The sequence below is a fragment of the Eptesicus fuscus genome, chromosome 24 (genome assembly GCF_027574615.1).
Source record: "Eptesicus fuscus isolate TK198812 chromosome 24, DD_ASM_mEF_20220401, whole genome shotgun sequence".
Lineage (NCBI taxonomy): Eukaryota > Metazoa > Chordata > Mammalia > Chiroptera > Vespertilionidae > Eptesicus > Eptesicus fuscus.
In genome coordinates this window covers 2,108,664-2,129,256 of record NC_072496.1, presented here as the reverse complement: position 1 = coordinate 2,129,256, position 20,593 = coordinate 2,108,664, and the positions used below count along the sequence as shown (strand labels likewise).

The window sequence follows — 20,593 nt, the reverse complement described above, 5'->3', positions numbered from 1 at the left end:
GGTACTGTCACTTAAGTTCAGAGCCACACTTGGTAACGGCTCCTGAAGCAGATTTAACCCCAAACAGCAGCGCTGGACCATCTGTGCTAACACACCCGGGAGCCCCACCATGCTGTTCCTAGTCCAGGTCATCCTCACCCTGTGGGTCTCCTCGGCTCATGGACAAGGTGAGTTGAAAACAGAGCTGACCAGGCAGCGTGCTCCTACCTGGGACTTCATATTACATCTACTTTCATGGGTCTGTTTTTTTAATGACTCGACTAGTAATCACAGTCTGTATTGGGAGATCATAACAGAGAATAACCTTTTTAGGAAAAATGCAAGCAATTATGTTGAATTTTGCTTCCCGAGTTCCACAGCAAAAGGGCTGGCAATGCCGATTACGGGAATATTTGAATGTGTTCATACACATTTGGGAACAATGGCAATTCTCATAATCGTATGTGTGGTGATTGTTTTATAGATTGCTTTGTGAAAACTCCTGAAAACATTCATTTCAAGTATGTGCCGATTACTGTATTTCAATTAACCCTTAATAAGCCTGTAAAAGTAATTAATGTTGCAATCAATTTAGTATTTAGCAGTGGGTAAAAAGAAATATCTGTTTCAACAAAAAGTAAAATACATTCTTAATTTCCAATGGAATCTCAATAAATTTTACTAGATTTCTGAGTTCACTGTTAAGTGTTGAGGAAATAAATCAATGTATTTCATAGCATTATCTCTATTGTGCACTGACGTGCATTCTTTAGAATAATACGTGGTCTCTATTATGTGTCAATGCAACCCTATGCATTAAACAATTGTATCTTGTAACAAATATAATTGGTAGTCTCTTTAACTTATCTTTAATGCAAAAGCAATTTATTTTGTACATTAGTTCTAATAGTATTCACTGCATTTTAGATCTGTAAGATTTTATTTACACAATGGCATTTCCTCCCCCTTTACCATCCTTCTGAATATTTCGTCTTAACTATTCTATCATTTAAAATCCCTTATTTTCCTAAAATCAAATTCTCTCATTCCTGAGTCGCTGTGAATGAGACCTCTAGCGTGCCTTAGAACATTTCATCCCGCCACTTGCAAATCACTGCCCTTTTTCCTTAGTTTACAGGAGGGATTCATTTATATAACTTGCAGCATGCCTGCTTTTGTCCATTAGGTCAATTTACATTTGAGCAATTTCCTTCACTGGCCACCACAATAACAACCACACAGCAAAGCTTCCTACCCAGTTTAACAATGTTCTTCACTAAGGAACTCTTTCTAAAAGTAACCTTTGAGCCCTGATGTGGCCCAGTTGGTTGGGCATCATCCCGTGTACTGTACCGTTGCCAATTCAATCCCCAGTCAGGGCACATGCCCGGGTTTGGGGCTCAATGGCCCATATCAATGTTTCTCTCTCTATATATATATATCCCTCCTCTTTTTTCTTTCCCTTACAAATCAATAAAAAAAGAAAATCTTTTTTTTTTTTTAAGTACCTGGCCGGTGTAGGTCAGTGGTTGACTGAGCAACGTCCCATAAACAGGAGGAGGTCATGGTTCGATTCCTGGTCATACCCGGGTTGCAGGCTCGATGCCCAGTGTGGGGCATGCAGGAGGCACTCAGACAGTGATTCTCTCTCACCATTGATGTTTCTGTCTCTCCCTCTCCTTTCAACTCTCTAAAATCAATCAAAAATATATATATATTAAAAGATGGGTACCAGTCCACTCTTTAAAATGCTCTGTAGTAGGAGTTGTGCCAATGTTTGTCAGGGGAAAGGAACCACTTAGGGGCCAAGCCTTTTGTGCGGACAGAAACAACTCTGTGTATTCAGTTGGCACGGGTTGAAGTCCACACTCCTGGCACCTCAGCATGTAACTGCTCCGAGATAAGGCCTTTAAAGAGGTGATTACCTTACAATAGGCCATTAAGGGGGTGAGGGTAATAAAGGAGAATTGTTCGTTCATCCGGGATCCTATCTTTTCTCCCTTCAGGAAGAACTTGTGGTTTTCCAGAAATAAAACATGGAAGCATATATGAGGAAAACAGATATAAGCCAACCTTCCCAGTGGCTACGGGGAAATACTTCTACTACTCCTGTGACCACAGCTTCGTGTCTCCTTCACGGTCACTCTGGACTCAGATCAACTGCACGGAGGGAGGATGGTCGCCCACCCCGAGGTGTATCCGTGAGTCAAAGCCCCCCTCCTCCCATTCCCCAATGAATGACTCAGGGACTCAGTGAAGGGGGCGGGAGAGGGGCGTGCAGGAGGGATCCCAGAGTCTAAACAATTTCCGCGTCAGGGGCTGGTGGCACCAGCAAAGGTGAGACAGGTCTTTCTTTAGAAACTGTGTCAGCAAAAAGTAAGATACAAACTTGATGAAATATCTACATTTTTCCGTTTCAAATACCAACGGTCGGCCATTTCAACTACTAATATTTAATTTACTAGTAAACACGCTCACTTGTTAATTATAAGGACACAGATGTTTCTCAGGAGAGTTCATTTTTGACATGTAACCTCTGTCCACCACATGCTGTCCCCTCAGATATTCAAGGAGCGTTTTTATGAATTTCCTCCTTTGTGCGGCTTTGCTGAGCTGCATGTTTGTGAGTCTCAGCGGTCTTCCTCTCTCAATGAGGGCAGAGGCGCGAAGAGAACGATTAGGAGAGAGAAAAAGGATGCAGGCAAGCCCGGGAGATGGAAGTCTAGGAAGCCATTGAGTCAATCAAATGAGAAAAACCATGTCACTTTTCTGATGTCCAAAAGACAAATGTAAAAATGTGTCTTACATAGAAGTCATGAATGAGTGATGGCACACGTTCACATGTTCATTGGCATGAACTGATGTTTAAGAAAGTCCTTTTTGCGTTAGATTTCTGCCTGGAAGTTAGCCAAATGGAGCCGCTCTCCCGATGCAAGGTTCCTATTGGTCATCCTTGCCTTTGCAGGACAGTGCTTCTTCCCGTGGGTGGAAAATGGCCATTCCACATCTGCAGGGCGGACGCACCAGGAAGGGGACAGCGTACAGATCGTCTGTGATAAGGGCTACAGCCTCGCCAATAACCAGGATGTCATCACGTGTGCGGAACGGGGCTGGTCCACGGCCCCGACATGCAGCCGCATCAGTAAGTAGAACGCTGTCCTCTGGGATTCTGTCTCCATCTTCATTTTATAAAGAAATAGCTGTGGCCCTGGCTGGTGTTGCTCAGTGGATAGAGCGTCAGGCCTGTGGACTGAAGGGTTCTGGGTTCGATTCCAGTCAAGGGCACATGCCCAGGATGTGGGCTCGATTCCCAGTAGGGGTTGTATAGGAGGCAGCCAATCAATGATTCTCTCTCATCATTGATGTTTCTCTCCCCCTCTCCCTTCCTCTCTGAAATCAATAAAAATATATTTTAAAAAAGAAAAAATAGAAATAGCTGTAGCCCTAGCTGGTGTGCCTCAGTTGGTTGAATGCCATCCCATGTTGGTTCGATCCCGGTCAGGGCACATGCTGGGGTTGTAGGCTTGATCCCCAGTAGGAGGCATGCATGAGGCAGCCAATCAATGTTTCTCTCTCCCTCTCTTTTTCTCTCTCTCTCCCTCCCTCCCCTTCCTCTCTATCTAAAAATCAATTTTTAAAAATTTAAAAAGAAAATAAATATTAGGTTGTCTGAGAGGACAAGGACCCTCTGTGACCGTGAGCTATGTGTCGGCCCATTTTTTCACCACAACGGGACAAAGCACGTGTATTTCTTTCTGGCTTATGTGAGTCTCACCATTGCATCAATGGAAGGGCTGCAAAACGTTGTGATTCTCGCTTTAGATGATTACAATTTCTCCAATGAATCCTTTCTCTCCTAGATCCCCCGCACGTCTTCCTATTACATATTGTGCTGGATTTGTACATGCCTCGGTGTTCTGTCAGATGATTTTTGTCCCTTAATAAATCAAATAATACTTGTAGATTCTGCAGAAAAATGTGGGCGTCCTCCTGCTATTGACAATGGAGACATTACCACCTTCCCATTATCAGTCTACGCTCCCGGGTCTTCAGTGGAGTATCAGTGCCAGGCCTACTATGAACTTGAGGGAAACAGGAGAATAACGTGCCGTGATGGACAGTGGTCTGAACCACCCAAATGCTTGAGTAAGTCCTTTAATGTCCTCGTGGGCCCTGGGAAACCCGTGTAATGAATGCCCTGTTTGCTGCTTACAACAGAACCTGCATGGACTGTCACCTCTTCTGTTGACCACCAAGTAGTCATGGCTGAGGGTATAAAGTCTGAAAAATTCTTGAGCAACAACAGCAAGAAACTATCATTTTTCTTTATTGTAATTTATGTTCCCCATCACCACTTATGCGACCTCCACCCTCTCCACCTCCACCATCCCCTTCAAGGATCCTTTAATGAAAGCTCTTCATAGCATCGTGGACATTGTGGATGTTGATTATAGCATACAGTGATCACACATTCCACAGAGTACCCCATTTTTACATCATTGATAGTTTACAATGAGTTATGGCAACATGGTGGATTTTCAATGAAGTGGTTTGCAAAAGGGTTTGAGAATAAATTCCTGGATCTGTGTAGAAGGTTCTTCATGAAAGTAGAAAATAATTGTATAATACTTAGTTTTATTTATTTATTTGTTTGTTTGTTTGTTTGTTTGTTTTTACCTTCAGGTGCATGTGTAATATCAGAAGAAAACATGAATGAACATAACATAGAGTTGCAATGGTCATATGAGAAAAAAATTTATATTAGAACAAACGATTATGTTGAATTTAGGTGTCGACGTGGCTATCGTCAAGTGTCACCAGCATCTGCATTCCGAGCACAATGTCGAGAAGGGAAAGTGGAGTATCCCACTTGTGCATAAAATGAGAGCTATGCGGCAGTTTTCACATTAAAATATGCTCCTTCATTCAGAACTTTTAAATATTAATCCAGTTCTTCTCAATTTACTTTTCTGTAACTCACTTTTACTCATTGCTCAGAATTTGCTTTAAATACCATGTGGAAGATGTCATTGCAATCTAAGAGACCGACGGATTTCTTCTCATAAGCATCTCATTAAAATGTGACAAGCCAACATACCATGTGTTCTGTTCATGAAACGTCTCTGGCCAGAAATCCCCTCAGTGCCTGTCTCTATCCCTCATTGATGTTTCTCTCTCTCTAAAATCAATAAAACATGAAAAAAAAAAGTTGAATACCAAGAATGTGCTGAAAGCCTTGGACTTGGTGGTGTGGTCTGTTGTGAATTTGCCAAAAAAAATCAGTGCTGCCCTGCAGACAGGACCGTACACTGTGTGGACACACTGGCTGGTGTCCATAGACCCCTAAGGACTGCAGTCGGGTGAGAGCAATGAGAGGACAAGAGACAGTCACAGGGACATGCAGTCAGAGCTATTCCCACGGGAACCTCCTGGTTGAGAAAGAACCTCCCCCATTCTCAAGAAGTGTTTAAAGACTGGAGTTTTGTATCACTTTTGGAACCAGCCCATTACTGTCCCTAAGGAAAGCTGTAAGTACCTGTCAGGGAAGTAACTCAGGAGATGATTGTGAAATCATTCATGCAGATTTACAGATATTGCAAAAGTCTTTGAACTTTGATATCTACCGAGTGGCCTCAGTCAACTAGCTTCCCGGTACTGTCACTTAAGTTCAGAGCCACACTTGGTAACGGCTCCTGAAGCAGATTTAACCCCAAACAGCAGCGCTGGACCATCTGTGCTAACACACCCGGGAGCCCCACCATGCTGTTCCTAGTCCAGGTCCTCCTCACCCTGTGGGTCTCCTCGGCTCATGGACAAGGTGAGTTGAAAACAGAGCTGACCAGGCAGCGTGCTCCTACCTGGGACTTCATATTACATCTACTTTCATGGGTCTGTTTTTTTAATGACTCGACTAGTAATCATAGTCTGTATTGGGAGATCATAACAGAGAATAACCTTTTTAGGAAAAATGCAAGCAATTATGTTGAATTTTGCTTCCCGAGTTCCACAGCAAAAGGGCTGGCAATGCCGATTACGGGAATATTTGAATGTGTTCATACACATTTGGGAACAATGGCAATTCTCATAATCGTATGTGTGGTGATTGTTTTATAGATTGCTTTGTGAAAACTCCTGAAAACATTCATTTCAAGTATGTGCCGATTACTGTATTTCAATTAACCCTTAATAAGCCTGTAAAAGTAATTAATGTTGCAATCAATTTAGTATTTAGCAGTGGGTAAAAAGAAATATCTGTTTCAACAAAAAGTAAAATACATTCTTAATTTCCAATGGAATCTCAATAAATTTTACTAGATTTCTGAGTTCACTGTTAAGTGTTGAGGAAATAAATCAATGTATTTCATAGCATTATCTCTATTGTGCACTGATGTGCATTCTTTAGAATAATACGTGGTCTCTATTATGTGTCAATGCAACCCTATGCATTAAACAATTGTATCTTGTAACAAATATAATTGGTAGTCTCTTTAACTTATCTTTAATGCAAAAGCAATTTATTTTGTACATTAGTTCTAATAGTATTCACTGCATTTTAGATCTGTAAGATTTTATTTACACAATGGCATTTCCTCCCCCTTTACCATCCTTCTGAATATTTCGTCTTAACTATTCTATCATTTAAAATCCCTTATTTTCCTAAAATCAAATTCTCTCATTCCTGAGTCGCTGTGAATGAGACCTCTAGCGTGCCTTAGAACAGTTCATCCCGCCACTTGCAAATCACTGCCCTTTTTCCTTAGTTTACAGGAGGGATTCATTTGTATAACTTGCAGCATGCCTGCTTTTGTCCATTAGGTCAGTTTACATTTGAGCAATTTCCTTCACTGGCCGCCACAATAACAACCACACAGCAAAGCTTCCTACCCAGGTTAACAATGTTCTTCACTAAGGAACTCTTTCTAAAAGTAACCTTTGAGCCCTGGTGTGGCCCAGTTGGTTGGGCATCATCCCGTGTACTGTACCGTTGCCAATTCAATCCCCAGTCAGGGCACATGCCCGGGTTTGGGGCTCAATGGCCCATATCAATGTTTCTCTCTCTCTCTCTCTCTCTCTCTCTCTCTATATATATATATATATATATATATATATATATATATCCCTCCTCTTTTTTCTTTCCCTTACAAATCAATAAAAAAAAGAAAATCTTTTTTTTTTTTTTTAAGTACCTGGCTGGTGTAGGTCAGTGGTTGACTGAGCAACATCCCACGAACAGGAGGAGGTCATGGTTCGATTCCTGGTCAGGGCCCATGCCTGGGTTGCAGGCTCGATGCCCAGTGTGGGGCATGCAGGAGGCAGTTGAACAGTGATTCTCTCTCATCATTGATGTTTCTGTCTCTCTCTCTCTTTTCCACTCTCTAAAATCAATAAAAATATATATTTTTTAAAAGTTGGGTACCAGTCCACTCTTTTAAACGCTCTGTAGTAGGAGTTGTGCCAATGTTTGTCAGGGGAAAGGAACCACTTAGGGGCCAAGCCTTTTGTGCGGACAGAAACAACTCTGTGTATTCAGTTGGCACGGGTTGGATTGAAGTCCATACTCCCGGCACCTCAGCATGTAACTGCGGGGAGGTAAGGCCTTTAAAGAGGTGATTACCTTACAAAAGGCCATTAAGGGGGTGAGGGTAATAAAGGAGAATTGTTCGTTCATCCGGGATCCTATATTTTCTCCCTTCAGGAAGAACTTGTGATTTTCCAGAAATAAAACATGGAAGCATATATGAGGAAAACAGATATAAGCCAACCTTCCCAGTGGCTACGGGGAAATACTTCTACTACTCCTGTGACCACAGCTTCGTGTCTCCTTCACGGTCACTCTGGACTCAAATAAACTGCACGGAGGGAGGATGGTCGCCCACCCCGAGGTGTATCCGTGAGTCAAAGCCCCCCTCCTCCCATTCCCCAATGAATGACTCAGGGACTCAGTGAAGGGGACAGGAGAGGGGCGTGCAGGAGGGATCCCAGAGTCTAAACAATTTCCGCGTCAGGGGCTGGTGGCACCAGCAAAAGTCAGATAGGTCTTTCTTCAGAAACTGTGTCAGAAAAAAGTAAGATACAAACTTGATGAAATATCTACATTTTTCCGTTTCAAATACCAACGGTCGGCCATTTCAACTACTAATATTCAATTTACTAGTAAACACGCTCACTTGTTAATTATAAGGACACAGACGTTTCTCGGGAGAGTTCGTTTTTGACATGTAACCTCTGTCCACCACATGCTGTCCCCTCAGATATTCAAGGAGCGTTTTTATGAATTTCCTTCTTTGTGCGGCTTTGCTGAGCTGCATGTTTGTGAGTCTCAGCGGTCTTCCTCTCTCAATGAGGGCAGAGGCGCGAAGAGAACGATTAGGAGAGAGAAAAAGGATGCAGGCAAGCCCGGGAGATGGAAGTCTAGGAAGCAACTGAGTCGATTGAATGAGAAAAACCACGTCACTTTTCTGATGTCCAAAAGACAAATGTAAAAATGTGTCTTACATAGAAGTCATGAATGAGTGATGGCACACGTTCACATGTTCATTGGCATGAACTGATGTTTAAGAAAGTCCTTTTTGCGTTTGATTTCTGCCTGGAAGTTGCCAAATGGAGCCGCTCTCCCAATGCAAGATTCCTATTGGTCATCCTTGTGTTTGCAGGACAGTGCTTCTTCCCGTGGGTGGAAAATGGCCATTCCACATCTGCAGGGCGGACGCACCAGGAAGGGGACAGCGTACAGATCGTCTGTGATAAGGGCTACAGCCTCGCCAATAACCAGGATGTCATCACGTGTGCGGAACGGGGCTGGTCTACGCCCCCGACATGCAGCCGCATCAGTAAGTAGAACGCTGTCCTCTGGGATTCTGTCTCCTTCTTCATTTTATAAAGAAACTAGAGGCCCGGTGCACGAAATTGGTGCATGGGTGGAGAAAGGGTCCTCTCAGCCCAGCCTGCACCCTCTCCAATCCGGGACCCCTCAGGGGATGTCCGGCTGCTGGTTTAGGCCTGATCTTCCTGGGGATCCTGCCTAAAATGCCAGTTGGACATCCCTCTCACAATCCGGGACCACTGGCTCCTAACTGCTCACCTGCCTGCCTGCCTGATCACCCCTAATTGCCCTCCTGCCGGTCTACTTGCCCTCAACTGCCCCCTCTCCCCCGCCAGCCTGGTGACCCCTCACTGCCCCCCTCTGCTGGTCTGATTGCTCCTCACTGCCCCCCCTGCCAGCCTGGTTACCCCCAACTCTCCCCCCTGCAGGCCTGGTCACCCCAGTCAGCCTGTTGTTTGGTAGTTAGGTCGCCCTACAGCCTGCTGCTCAGTCGTTAGGTCGCCCCTCACTAACCCCCCTGCAGGCTGGTGGCCCCACGCAGACTGTTCGGTCGCCCGTTCGGTTGCAATGGTCACTTAGGTTTTTATTGTTATGCATAGCTGTGGCTCTGTTTGGTGTTCCTCAGTGGATAGAGCATCAGACTTTAGACTGAAGGGCCTGGGTTTGATTCCAGTCAAGGGCATATGCCTGGGTTGCGGACTCTATCCCCAGTAGGGAGTGTGCAGGGGGCAGTCAATCAATGATTCTCTCTCATCATTGATGCTTCTCTCTCTCTCTCTCTCTCTCTCTCTCTCTCTCTCTCTCTCTCTCTCTCCCCCCTCTCCCTTCCTCTCTGAAATCAATAAAAATGTATTTTAAAAAAGAAATAGCTGTAGCCCTGGCTGGTGTGCCTCAGTTGTTTGAGTGTCAATCCATGTACCAAGAAGTTGCTGGCTCGATCCCGGTCAGGGCACATGCTGGGGTTGTGGGCTTGATCCCCAGTAGGAGGAGGCATGCATGAGGCAGCCAATCGATGTTTCCCCTCTCTCTCACATTCTCTCTCCCCCTTTCACTCTATCTAAAAATAATTTTAAAATGTTAAAAAGAAAATAAAGATTAAGTGCCTAGTGTCCCAAGGCACCCTGTGGTAGGTTGTATGAGAGGACAAGGACCCTCTGTGACCGTGAGCTATGTGTTGGACCATTTTTTCACCACCACAGGACAACGCACCTGTATTTCTTTCTGGCTTATGTGAGTCTCACCATTGCATCAATGGAAGGGCTGCAAAACATCATGATTCTCACTTTAGATGATTAGAATTTCTCCAATGAATCCTTTCTTTCCTAGACCCCCTGCACGTCTTCCTATTACATATTGTGCTGGATTTGTACATGCCTCAGTGTTCTGTCAGATGGTTTTTGTCTCTTAATAAATCAAACAATATCCTCTCTTAGAGTCCACAGACAAATGTGGGCCACCTCCTGCTATTGACAATGGAGACATTACCACCTTCCCATTGTCAGTCTACGCTCCCGGGTCTTCAGTGGAGTATCAGTGCCAGGCCTACTATGAACTTGAGGGAAACAGGAGAATAACGTGCCGTGATGGACAGTGGTCTGAGCCACCTAAATGCTTAGGTAAGTCTTTTGATATCCTCGTGAACTCAGAGAAAATCAGTGTAATGCATATGTTTTCCTGTTTATGATCACATTTTGATGAATTAATAAACAATTCTAGCCCTAACCGGTTTAGTTCAATGGAAGAGCTTTGGTCTGAGGACTGAAAGGTTCCAGGTTTGATTCTAGTCAAGGGCACATGCCCAGGTTGCAGACACCATCCCAAGTGGGGGCATGCAGGAGGAAGCTGATTCATGATTCACTGTCATCATTGATGTTTCTATCTCTCTCCCTCTCCCTTTCTCTCTAAAATCAATAAAAATATTTTTTAAAAAAGAAAGAAAGAAAAAAAAGAAAGAAAGAAGAAAGAAAGAAAAAAAAAGAAAGAAAAAGAAGAAAGAAGAAGAAAGAAAGAAAGAAAGAAAGAAAGAAAGAAAGAAAGAAAGAAAGAAAGAAAGAAAGAAAGAAAGAAAGAAAGAAAGAAAGAAGAAAGAGAAAAAGAAGGAAAAAAAAGAAACAAAGAAAGGAATAGCTGTAGCCCTGGCTGGTGTGGCTCAGTTGGTTGAGTGTCATCCATGTACCAAGAGATCACTGGTTCCATCCTGGTCAGAAAACATGCTAGGGTTGTGGGCTTGATCCCCAGTAGGATGCATGCAGGAGGCAGCCAATAGTTGTCTCTCTCTTCTCTCTCTCTCTCTCTCTCTCTCTCTCTCTCTCTCTTTCTCTCTCTCTCTCATCTATCTCTCCTTCCTTTTCTCTCTATCTAAAAATCAATAAAAAATTTTTAAGCTTAAGATATAGAAGCTTAACTCTTAGCCCCCCAAAAATTGCTTTATCTTTTTTTCAATCTTGCATGTAAATTTGTGAAGATTTTCTGTCTCAATTGCGTCTAAATGATCGCTGCATTAGAGATCCATTATTTCCTCTTTATTCAGATGTCTCCTGTGGCAGCCCTCCCCCAGTGCAAAATGCCTTTATACCAGACGAGAAGCCTAGGTATCGACATGGGGACACAGCACGTTATCAATGCAGGCACCCTTTGGGCCTCCTCAGGAATGCAGGGGTGACATGTCTAAGTGGGAAGTGGACAGACCCACCGGAGTGCAAGGGTAGGGTGTCTCATTCTCCCCTCCCAGTGTCTGTGCAGCTTCTGTAAGCACTTGGTTACTCTGCTCCTGTCCAGCTGGCCTTCATTTGGTTACTCAGGTTTGTTGCTCTATCGTTTCCTGTAAATGGGTTTGGGGCCGGGAGGAGGTGAGTATGGCTCCCTCCTACTCCCCAGCTCCCTTCCTCTCTGAAATCAATTAAAACATAGTTATTTTAAGATGTTTGTTGTAAATATGGGAAACAGATTTGGACAGAAGCAAAAAATGTAATATGTACATAGTGTCTGTGGCCTGTGTGGACAAATAAGAATTTGAATGTAAGAAGTTTGGTCTCAATCATGACCTGTATGCCCATCTCCTCAGGCTTTCAATACCACCATCCCCACGTTGAACTTTTGATAAACGTAAAATTATTCAATGTAATTGATTCAAGATGGCTGACATTTTCAAGTTGTAAGAGAAACATTGTACAGTAGGCATTGGTTTGGTGTGTATCTATTATTCTAGAGTATAATTATTGCCTGATATGTACCTTTTAAGATTTACTGAAAAGTCTCTGTTGCTGCTTTTTCAGCAATGACTTGTCCTAGCCCACCCAGCTATGACAATGCCATCCTCAAAAGCAAGAAGAAGAAGTCATACAGGTCAGGAGAACAAGTGACTTATACATGTAAAGAACATTACCAAATGGATAGATCCAACTTTGTAGAGTGTAGGGATGGCAGTTGGATAGGAACACCCACATGCAAAGGTATTTTGGTGAATGGCTTCTAGCATCATTAACAATAGACATCGGTTCTGGTGCAGGCCAGATGGAGGAAGGTCTATGCCTCACACAGAGGAATGGATGTGTATCAATGGTGGGCATTGGAGCCCCAGAGCCCTCATAGTGTGACCCCTGACACAGCCGTGTCAGCATCTCAGGGAATTGGTAGAAAGTCAAATGCAAACTCACAGGTTCACTCAGACTCAGCCTCAGAAGCTCAGGGGTTGTGACCCCGAAAACGTTGCAGCAATTCCCAGCGAGTTCTACGCCCACTGTTGTTGGGAGCCGTAGCTTCAGCCTCTTATTACTTTGCATCCACCCGAATCTCCCCGATGAGCGGCACAGTGCTCACTGCAGTGCCCTTAGGCACTCAAGCTATTGCAGTATTTTTAGGAAACTGTAAATATACTGCACTCTTCTTTGTCCTCAGTTTCTGTGTGGAAATCTTAAGTGATCATCTTCCTTATCCCTGCGACATTCCTCAAAGCATGGCAATACTTGACTGATTCTCTAACAACCTGGCTACCGTGCTCATTTTCTAAGGGCCTAAAATCACAATTCAAGGCCCGGGTGAGCCCAAGTGGCCCTGGGTCTGGGAGAGGCCAAGCGTCCCTGGGTCCGGGTGAGACCATGCGTCCCTGGATCCGGATGAGGCCTCGTGCACCTAGGCCCGGGTGAGCCCAAGTGGCCCTGGGTCTGGGAGAGGCCAATCGTCCCTGGGTCCGGGTGAGACCATGTGTCCCTGGATCCGGGTGAGGCCTCGTGCACCTAGGCCCGGGTGAGCCCAAGTGGCCCTGGGTCTGGGAGAGGCCAAGCGTCCCTGGGTCCGGGTGAGACCATGTGTCCCTGGATCCGGGTGAGGCCTCGTGCACCTAGGCCCGGGTGAGCCCAAGTGGCCCTGGGTCTGGGAGAGGCCAAGCATCCCTGGGTCCGGGTGAGACCATGTGTCCCTGGATCCGGGTGAGGCCTCGTGCACCTAGGCCCGGGTGAGGCCACGTGCCCCTGGGTCTGGGAGAGGCCAAGCGTCCCTGGGTCCGGGTGAGACCATGTGTCCCTGGATCCGGGTGAGGCCTTGTGCACCTAGGCCCGGGTGAGCCCAAGTGGCCCTGGGTCTGGGAGTGGCCAAACGTTCCTGGGTCTGGGTGAGACCATGTGTCCCTGGATCCGGGTGAGGCCTCGTGCACCTAGGCCCGGGTGAGGCCACGTGCCCCTGGGTCTGGGAGAGGCCAAGCGTCCCTGGGTCCGGGTGAGACCATGCGTCCCTGGATCCGGATGAGGCCTCGTGCACCTAGGCCCGGGTGAGCCCAAGTGGCCCTGGGTCTGGGAGAGGCCAAGCGTCCCTGGGTCCGGGAGAGACCATGTGTCCCTGGATCCAGGTGAGGCCTTGTGCAACTAAGCCCGGGTGAGGCCACGTGCCCCTGGGTCTGGGAGAGGCCAAGCGTCCCTGGGTACGGGTGAAGCCAGATCCTGGGTCCGGGTGAGGCCGTGCGCCCCTGGATCCATCCGGGTGAGGCTGGGTCCCAGACCCGGGTGAGACCACGCGCCCCTTGGGTATGGGTGAGGCCACGTGCCCCTTAGTCCGGGTGACGCCGTGCCCCTGGGTTCGGCCGAGACCAAACCAGAGGGAGTCGGACCTCCATTACCACCATTTGTCCACCATCCAGAGCTGAGGGGTCGGCGCTGACATGTACACATAAGGAACTGCTGGACATCGAAGTTGGGTCTCAAGGGAACTGTTGGTCCAGGGGGAAGCTCGCTACAGATTGATTCATTTGCCTGTCAGCATAACTATTGTTGCTCGTCTCACATTCAGTTCTTATTAGTATATATCTAGTGACATATGATCTTGCTCATCTAGGGGAAATGATGAACAACATAGACTGAGGAACAAGAACAGAACCAGAAGCAAGGAGGCATCGATCGGACTATCGGGCCTCAGAGGGAGGATAGAAGAGGGTAGGGGGAGGGTGGGGGGGAGGGGGAGAGTTCAACCAAAGGACCTGTATGCATGCATATAAGCCTATCCAACGGTTAAGTTCAACAGGGGATTGGGGCATGCGTGGGGAGAGGGGTGGGATGGGAATGGGGGATGAGGACAAATATGTGACACCTTAATCAATAAAGAAATTAAAAAAAAAAGAAAAAAAAAAAAAAAAAAAAAAACATGATGTTTGCGAACCACATTTGGCTGCCAAATAACATGTTTGTTATGCGTTTCTTGGGTTTATAAATTCACTTGGATAATCTCTGTTTATTTTACTAAACTTAAAGAAAAATGGTCAGAAAAACCATCATTTTTTTACTTTGAAAAGTTTTTTAATTTTTATTGAATTTATTGGGGTGCCATTGGTTAATAAATGGTGCTGGTATAATTGGATAGACCCAACCAAAAAAATGATATTGGACCACCTTCTTATACCTTACACAAGAATAAACTCAAAATGGATTAAAGACGTAAATGTAAGATTATAAACCATAAAAACCCTGGAAGAAAAAACATGGGCCATAAAAATCTTAGACATTTCTCACAGCAATATTTTATTTCTAATATATCTCCTCAGGCAAGCAAAACAAAAGAAAAAATAAACAAATAAGACTACATCAAATTAAAAATTTTTGCACAGAATAATCATCTTTTTCATAGGCCCAAAAATCTCTATTAACCTGTGAGAGAGGATGGGAAAGAAACTTAAGGTATAGAAGCTTAACTCTTACCAAAAAACTTGCTTTATCTTCTTTTATCAGTCTTGCATGTAAATTTGTGAAGATTTTCCGTCTCAATTGCGTCTAGTGATCGCTGCATTGGAGACCCATTATTTTCTCTTTTTTCTCAGATCCCTCCTGTGGCAGCCCTCCCCCAGTGCAAAATGCCTTTATACCAGGCGAGAAGCCCAGGTATCGACATGAGGACACAGCACGTTATGAATGCAGGCACCCTTTGGGCCTCTTCGGGAACGCAGTGGTGACATGCCTAAGTGGGAAGTGGACAGACCCACCGGAGTGCAAGGGTAGGGTGTCTCATTCTCCCCTCCCAGTGTCTGTGCAGCTTCTGTAAGCACTTGGTTACTCTGCTCCTGTCCAGCTGGCCTTCATTTGGTTACTCAGGTTTGTTGCTCTATCGTTTCCTGTAAATCCGTTTGGGGCCGGGAGGACCTGAGTGTAGCTCCCTCCTACTCCGCAGCTCCCTTAAAGTCCACTGCTCACTCAATAAATCAAACCATGTCCTCTCTTAGATTCCACAGGAAAATGTGGGCCCCCTCCCGTTATTGACAATGGAGACATTACCACATATCAAAGAGCAGTCTACGCTCCCGGGTCTTCAGTGGAGTATCAGTGCCAGGCCTACTATGAACTTGAGGGAAACAGGAGAATAACGTGCCGTGATGGGGAGTGGTCTGAGCCACCCAAATGCTTGGGTAAGTCCTTTAATGACCTCCTGGGCTCTGAGAAAATCAGTGTAATGCATATGTTTTCCTGTTTATGATCACATTTTGATGAATTAATAAACAATTCTAGCCCTAACCGGTTTAGTTCAATGGAAGAGCTTTGGTCTGAGGACTGAAAGGTTCCAGGTTTGATTCTAGTCAAGGGCACATGCCCAGGTTGCAGACACCATCCCAAGTGGGGGCATGCAGGAGGAAGCTGATTCATGATTCACTGTCATCATTGATGTTTCTATCTCTCTCCCTCTCCCTTTCTCTCTAAAATCAATAAAAATATTTTTTTAAAAAGAAAGAAAGAAAAAAAAGAAAGAAAGAAGAAAGAAAGAAAAAAGAAAGAAAAAGAAGAAAGGAAGAAGAAAGAAAGAAAGAAAGAAAGAAAGAAAGAAAGAAAGAAAGAAAGAAAGAAAGAAAGAAAGAAAGAAAGAAAGAAAGAAAGAAAGAGAAAAAGAAGGAAAAAAAAGAAACAAAGAAAGGAATAGCTGTAGCCCTGGCTGGTGTGGCTCAGTTGGTTGAGTGTCATCCATGTACCAAGAGATCACTGGTTCCATCCTGGTCAGAAAACATGCTAGGGTTGTGGGCTTGATCCCCAGTAGGATGCATGCAGGAGGCAGCCAATAGTTGTCTCTCTCTTCTCTCTCTCTCTCTCTCTCTCTCTCTCTCTCTCTCTCTCTCTCATCTATCTCTCCTTCCTTTTCTCTCTATCTAAAAATCAATAAAAAATTTTTAAGCTTAAGATATAGAAGCTTAACTCTTAGCCCCCCAAAAATTGCTTTATCTTTTTTTCAATCTTGCATGTAAATTTGTGAAGATTTTCTGTCTCAATTGCATCTAAATGATCGCTGCATTAGAGATCCATTATTTCCTCTTTATTCAGATGTCTCCTGTGGCAGCCCTCCCCCAGTGCAAAATGCCTTTATACCAGACGAGAAGCCTAGGTATCGACATGGGGACACAGCATGTTATCAATGCAGGCACCCTTTGGGCCTCCTCAGGAATGCAGGGGTGACATGTCTAAGTGGGAAGTGGACAGACCCACCTGAGTGCAAGGGTAGGGTGTCTCATTCTCCCCTCCCAGTGTCTGTGCAGCTTCTGTAAGCACTTGGTTACTATGCTCCTGTCCAGCTGGCCTTCATTTGGTTACTCAGGTTTGTTGCTCTATCGTTTCCTGTAAATGGGTTTGGGGCCGGGAGGAGGTGAGTATGGCTCCCTCCTACTCCCCAGCTCCCTTCCTCTCTGAAATCAATTAAAACATAGTTATTTTAAGATGTTTGTTGTAAATATGGGAAACAGATTTGGACAGAAGCAAAAAATATCAAATGCACATAGTGTCTGTGGCCTGTGTGGACAAATAAGAATTTGAATGTAAGAAGTTTGGTCTCAATCATGACCTGTATGCCCATCTCCTCAGGCTTTCAATACCACCATCCCCACGTTGAACTTTTGATAAACGTAAAATTATTCAATGTAATTGATTCAAGATGGCTGACATTTTCAAGTTGTAAGAGAAACATTGTACAGTAGGCATTGGTTTGGTGTGTATCTATTATTCTAGAGTATAATTATTGCCTGATATGTACTTTTTAAGATTTACTGAAAAGTCTCTGTTGCTGCTTTTTCAGCAATGACTTGTCCTAGCCCACCCAGCTATGACAATGCCATCCTCAAAAGCAAGAAGAAGAAGTCATACAGGTCAGGAGAACAAGTGACTTATACATGTAAAGAACATTACCAAATGGATAGATCCAACTTTGTAGAGTGTAGGGATGGCAGTTGGATAGGAACACCCACATGCAAAGGTATTTTGGTGAATGGCTTCTAGCATCATTAACAATAGACATCGGTTCTGGTGCAGGCCAGATGGAGGAAGGTCTATGCCTCACACAGAGGAATGGATGTGTATCAATGGTGGGCATTGGAGCCCCAGAGCCCTCAGAGTGTGACCCCTGACACAGCCGTGTCAGCATCTCAGGGAATTGGTAGAAAGTCAAATGCAAACTCACAGGCTCACTCAGACTCAGCCTCAGAAGCTCAGGGGTTCTGACCCCGAAAATGATGTGGCAATTCCCAGCGAGTTCTACAACCACTGTTGTTGGGAGCCGTAGCTTCAGCCTCTTATTACTTTGCATCCACCCGAATCTCCCCGATGAGCGGCACAGTGCTCACTGCAGTGCCCTTAGGCACTCAAGTTATTGCAGTATTTTTAAGGAACTGTTAATATACTGCACTCTTCTTTGTCCTCAGTTTCTGTGTGGATATCAAGTGATCATCTTCCTTACCCCTGCGACATTCCTCAAAGCATGGCAATACTTGACTTATTCTCTAAGAACCTGGCTACCGTGCTCATTTTCTAAGGGCCTAAAATCACAATTCAAAAACATGATGTTTGCGAACCACATTTGGCTGCCAAATAACATGTTTGTTATGCGTTTCTTGGGTTTATAAATTCACTTGGATAATCTCTGTTTATTTTACTAAACTTAAAGAAAAATGTTCAGAAAAACCATCATTTTTTTACTTTGAAAAGTTTTTAAATTTTTATTGAATTTATTGGGGTGCCACTGGTTAATAAATGGTGCTGGTATAATTGGACAGTCCCAAACAAAAAAATGATATTGGACCACCTTCTTATACCTTTCACAAGAATAAACTCAAAATGGATTAAAGACGTAAATGTAAGATTATAAACCATAAAAACCCTGGAAGAAAAAACATGGGCCATAAAAATCTTAGACATTTCTCACAGCAATATTTTATTTCTAATATATCTCCTCAGGCAAGCAAAACAAAAGAAAAAATAAACAAATAAGACTACATCAAATTAAAAATTTTTGCACAGCATACTCATCTTTTTCATAGGCCCAAAAATCTCTATTAACCTGTGAGAGAGGATGGGAAAGAAACTTAAGGTATAGAAGCTTAACTCTTACCAAAAAACTTGCTTTATCTTCTTTTATCAGTCTTGCATGTAAATTTGTGAAGATTTTCCGTCTCAATTGCGTCTAGTGATCGCTGCATTGGAGACCCATGATTTTCTCTTTTTTCTCAGATCCCTCCTGTGGCAGCCCTCCCCCAGTGCAAAATGCCTTTATACCAGGCGAGAAGCCTCGGTATCGACATGAGGACACAGCACGTTATGAATGCAGGCACCCTTTGGGCCTCTTCGGGAACGCAGTGGTGACATGCCTAAGTGGGAAGTGGACAGACCCACCAGAGTGCAAGGGTAGGGTGTCTCATTCTCCCCTCCCAGTCTCTGTGCAGCTTCTGTAAGCACTTGGTTACTCTGCTCCTGTCCAGCTGGCCTTCATTTGGTTACTCAGGTTTGTTGCTCTATCGTTTCCTGTAAATCGGTTTGGGGCCGGGAGGAGGTGAGTGTAGCTCCCTCCTACTCCGCAGCTCCCTTAAAGTCCACTGCTCACTCAATAAATCAAACCATGTCCTCTCTTAGATTCCACAGGAATATGTGGGCCCCCTCCCGTTATTGACAATGGAGACGTTACCACGTATCCAAGAGCAGTCTACGCTCCCGGGTCTTCAGTGGAGTATCAGTGCCAGGCCTACTATGAACTTGAGGGAAACAGGAGAATAACGTGCCGTGATGGAGAGTGGTCTGAGCCACCCAAATGCTTGGGTAAGTCCTTTAATGTCCTCCTGGGCCCTGGGAAACCCGTGTAATGAATGCCATGTTTGCTGCTTACAACAGAACCTGCATGGACTGTCACCTCTTCTGTTGACCACCAAGTAGTCATGGCTGAGGGTATACAGTCTGAGAAATTCTTGAGCAACAACAGCAAGAAACTATCATTTTTCTTCATTGTAATTTATGTTCCCCATCATCACTTATGCCCCCTCCACCCTCTCCACCTCCTCCACCCCCTTCAAGGATCCTTTAATGAAAGCCCTTCATAGCGTAGTGGACATTGTGAACGTTGATTATAGCAGACAGTGATCACACATTCCACAGAGTACCCCATTTTTACATCATTGATAGTTTACAACAGGCGTCCTCAAAGTACGGCCCGCGGGCCACATGCGGTTATTTTTGCCGTTTTGTTTTTTTAATTCAAAATAAGATATGTGCAGTGTACATAGGAATTTGTTCATAGTTTTTTTAAACTATAGTCTGGCCCTCCAACGGTCTGAGGGACAGTGAACTGGCCCCCTGTTTAAAAAAGTTTGAGGACCCCTGGTTTACAATGAGTTATAGCAACATGTTGGGTTTTCAATGAAGTGGTTTGCAAAAGGGTTTGAGGATAAATTCCTGGATCTGTGTAGAAGATTCTACATGAGAGTGTAAAATTCTGTGGCAAATACTTGTATACTACTTAGTTTTCTTTCTTTCTTTCTTTTTTCACTTTCAGATGCATGTATACTATCAGAAGAAATCATGAGAGAACATAACATAGAGTTGCAATGGTCATATGAGAAAAAATTTTATTCTAGAACAAACGATTATACTGAATTTAGGTGTCGACGTGGGTATCGTGCAGTGTCACCAGCATCTGCATTCCGAGCACAATGTCGAGAAGGGAAAATGGAGTATCCCACTTGTGCGTAAAATGAGAGCTATGTGGCAGCTTTCACATTAAAATGTACGCCTTCATTCAGAATGCTTTAATATTAATCTAATTCTTCTCAATTTATTTCTCTAGTTGGGTGTAATTCCCTTTTATTCATTAATCAGAATTCATGTTAAATGCCAGGTGGGAGATGTCATTGTAATCTGAGACCAAGGCACCACTTCTCCTAAGCATCTCATTCAAATGTGACAAACCAACATGCCATGTGTTCTGTTCATGAAACGTCTCTGGCCAGAAATCACCTCAGTGCCTGTCTCTATCCCTCATTGATGTTTCTCTCTCTCTAAAATCAATAAAACATGA

General features: G+C 44.3%; 2 protein-coding genes across 2 annotated transcripts; both read left to right on the top strand.

Moving 5' to 3' along the window:
* Nucleotides 1-109: 109 nt before the first annotated feature.
* LOC129148303 (complement factor H-related protein 2-like) lies at nucleotides 110-5,134 on the top strand. Its single transcript, XM_054713159.1, has 5 exons — nucleotides 110-167; nucleotides 1,986-2,180; nucleotides 2,945-3,121; nucleotides 3,943-4,125; nucleotides 4,663-5,134. The coding sequence occupies exons 1-5, from the start codon at nucleotides 110-112 to the stop codon at nucleotides 4,857-4,859; spliced, it is 810 nt and encodes a 269-aa protein (XP_054569134.1). The 3' UTR covers nucleotides 4,860-5,134.
* Nucleotides 5,135-5,739: 605 nt separating this feature from the next.
* LOC103304987 (complement factor H-related protein 1-like) lies at nucleotides 5,740-20,268 on the top strand. The gene is made up of 6 exons (XM_054713157.1): nucleotides 5,740-5,797; nucleotides 7,676-7,870; nucleotides 8,634-8,810; nucleotides 10,237-10,419; nucleotides 15,504-15,686; nucleotides 20,072-20,268. The coding sequence occupies exons 1-6, from the start codon at nucleotides 5,740-5,742 to the stop codon at nucleotides 20,266-20,268; spliced, it is 993 nt and encodes a 330-aa protein (XP_054569132.1).
* Nucleotides 20,269-20,593: the final 325 nt, after the last annotated feature.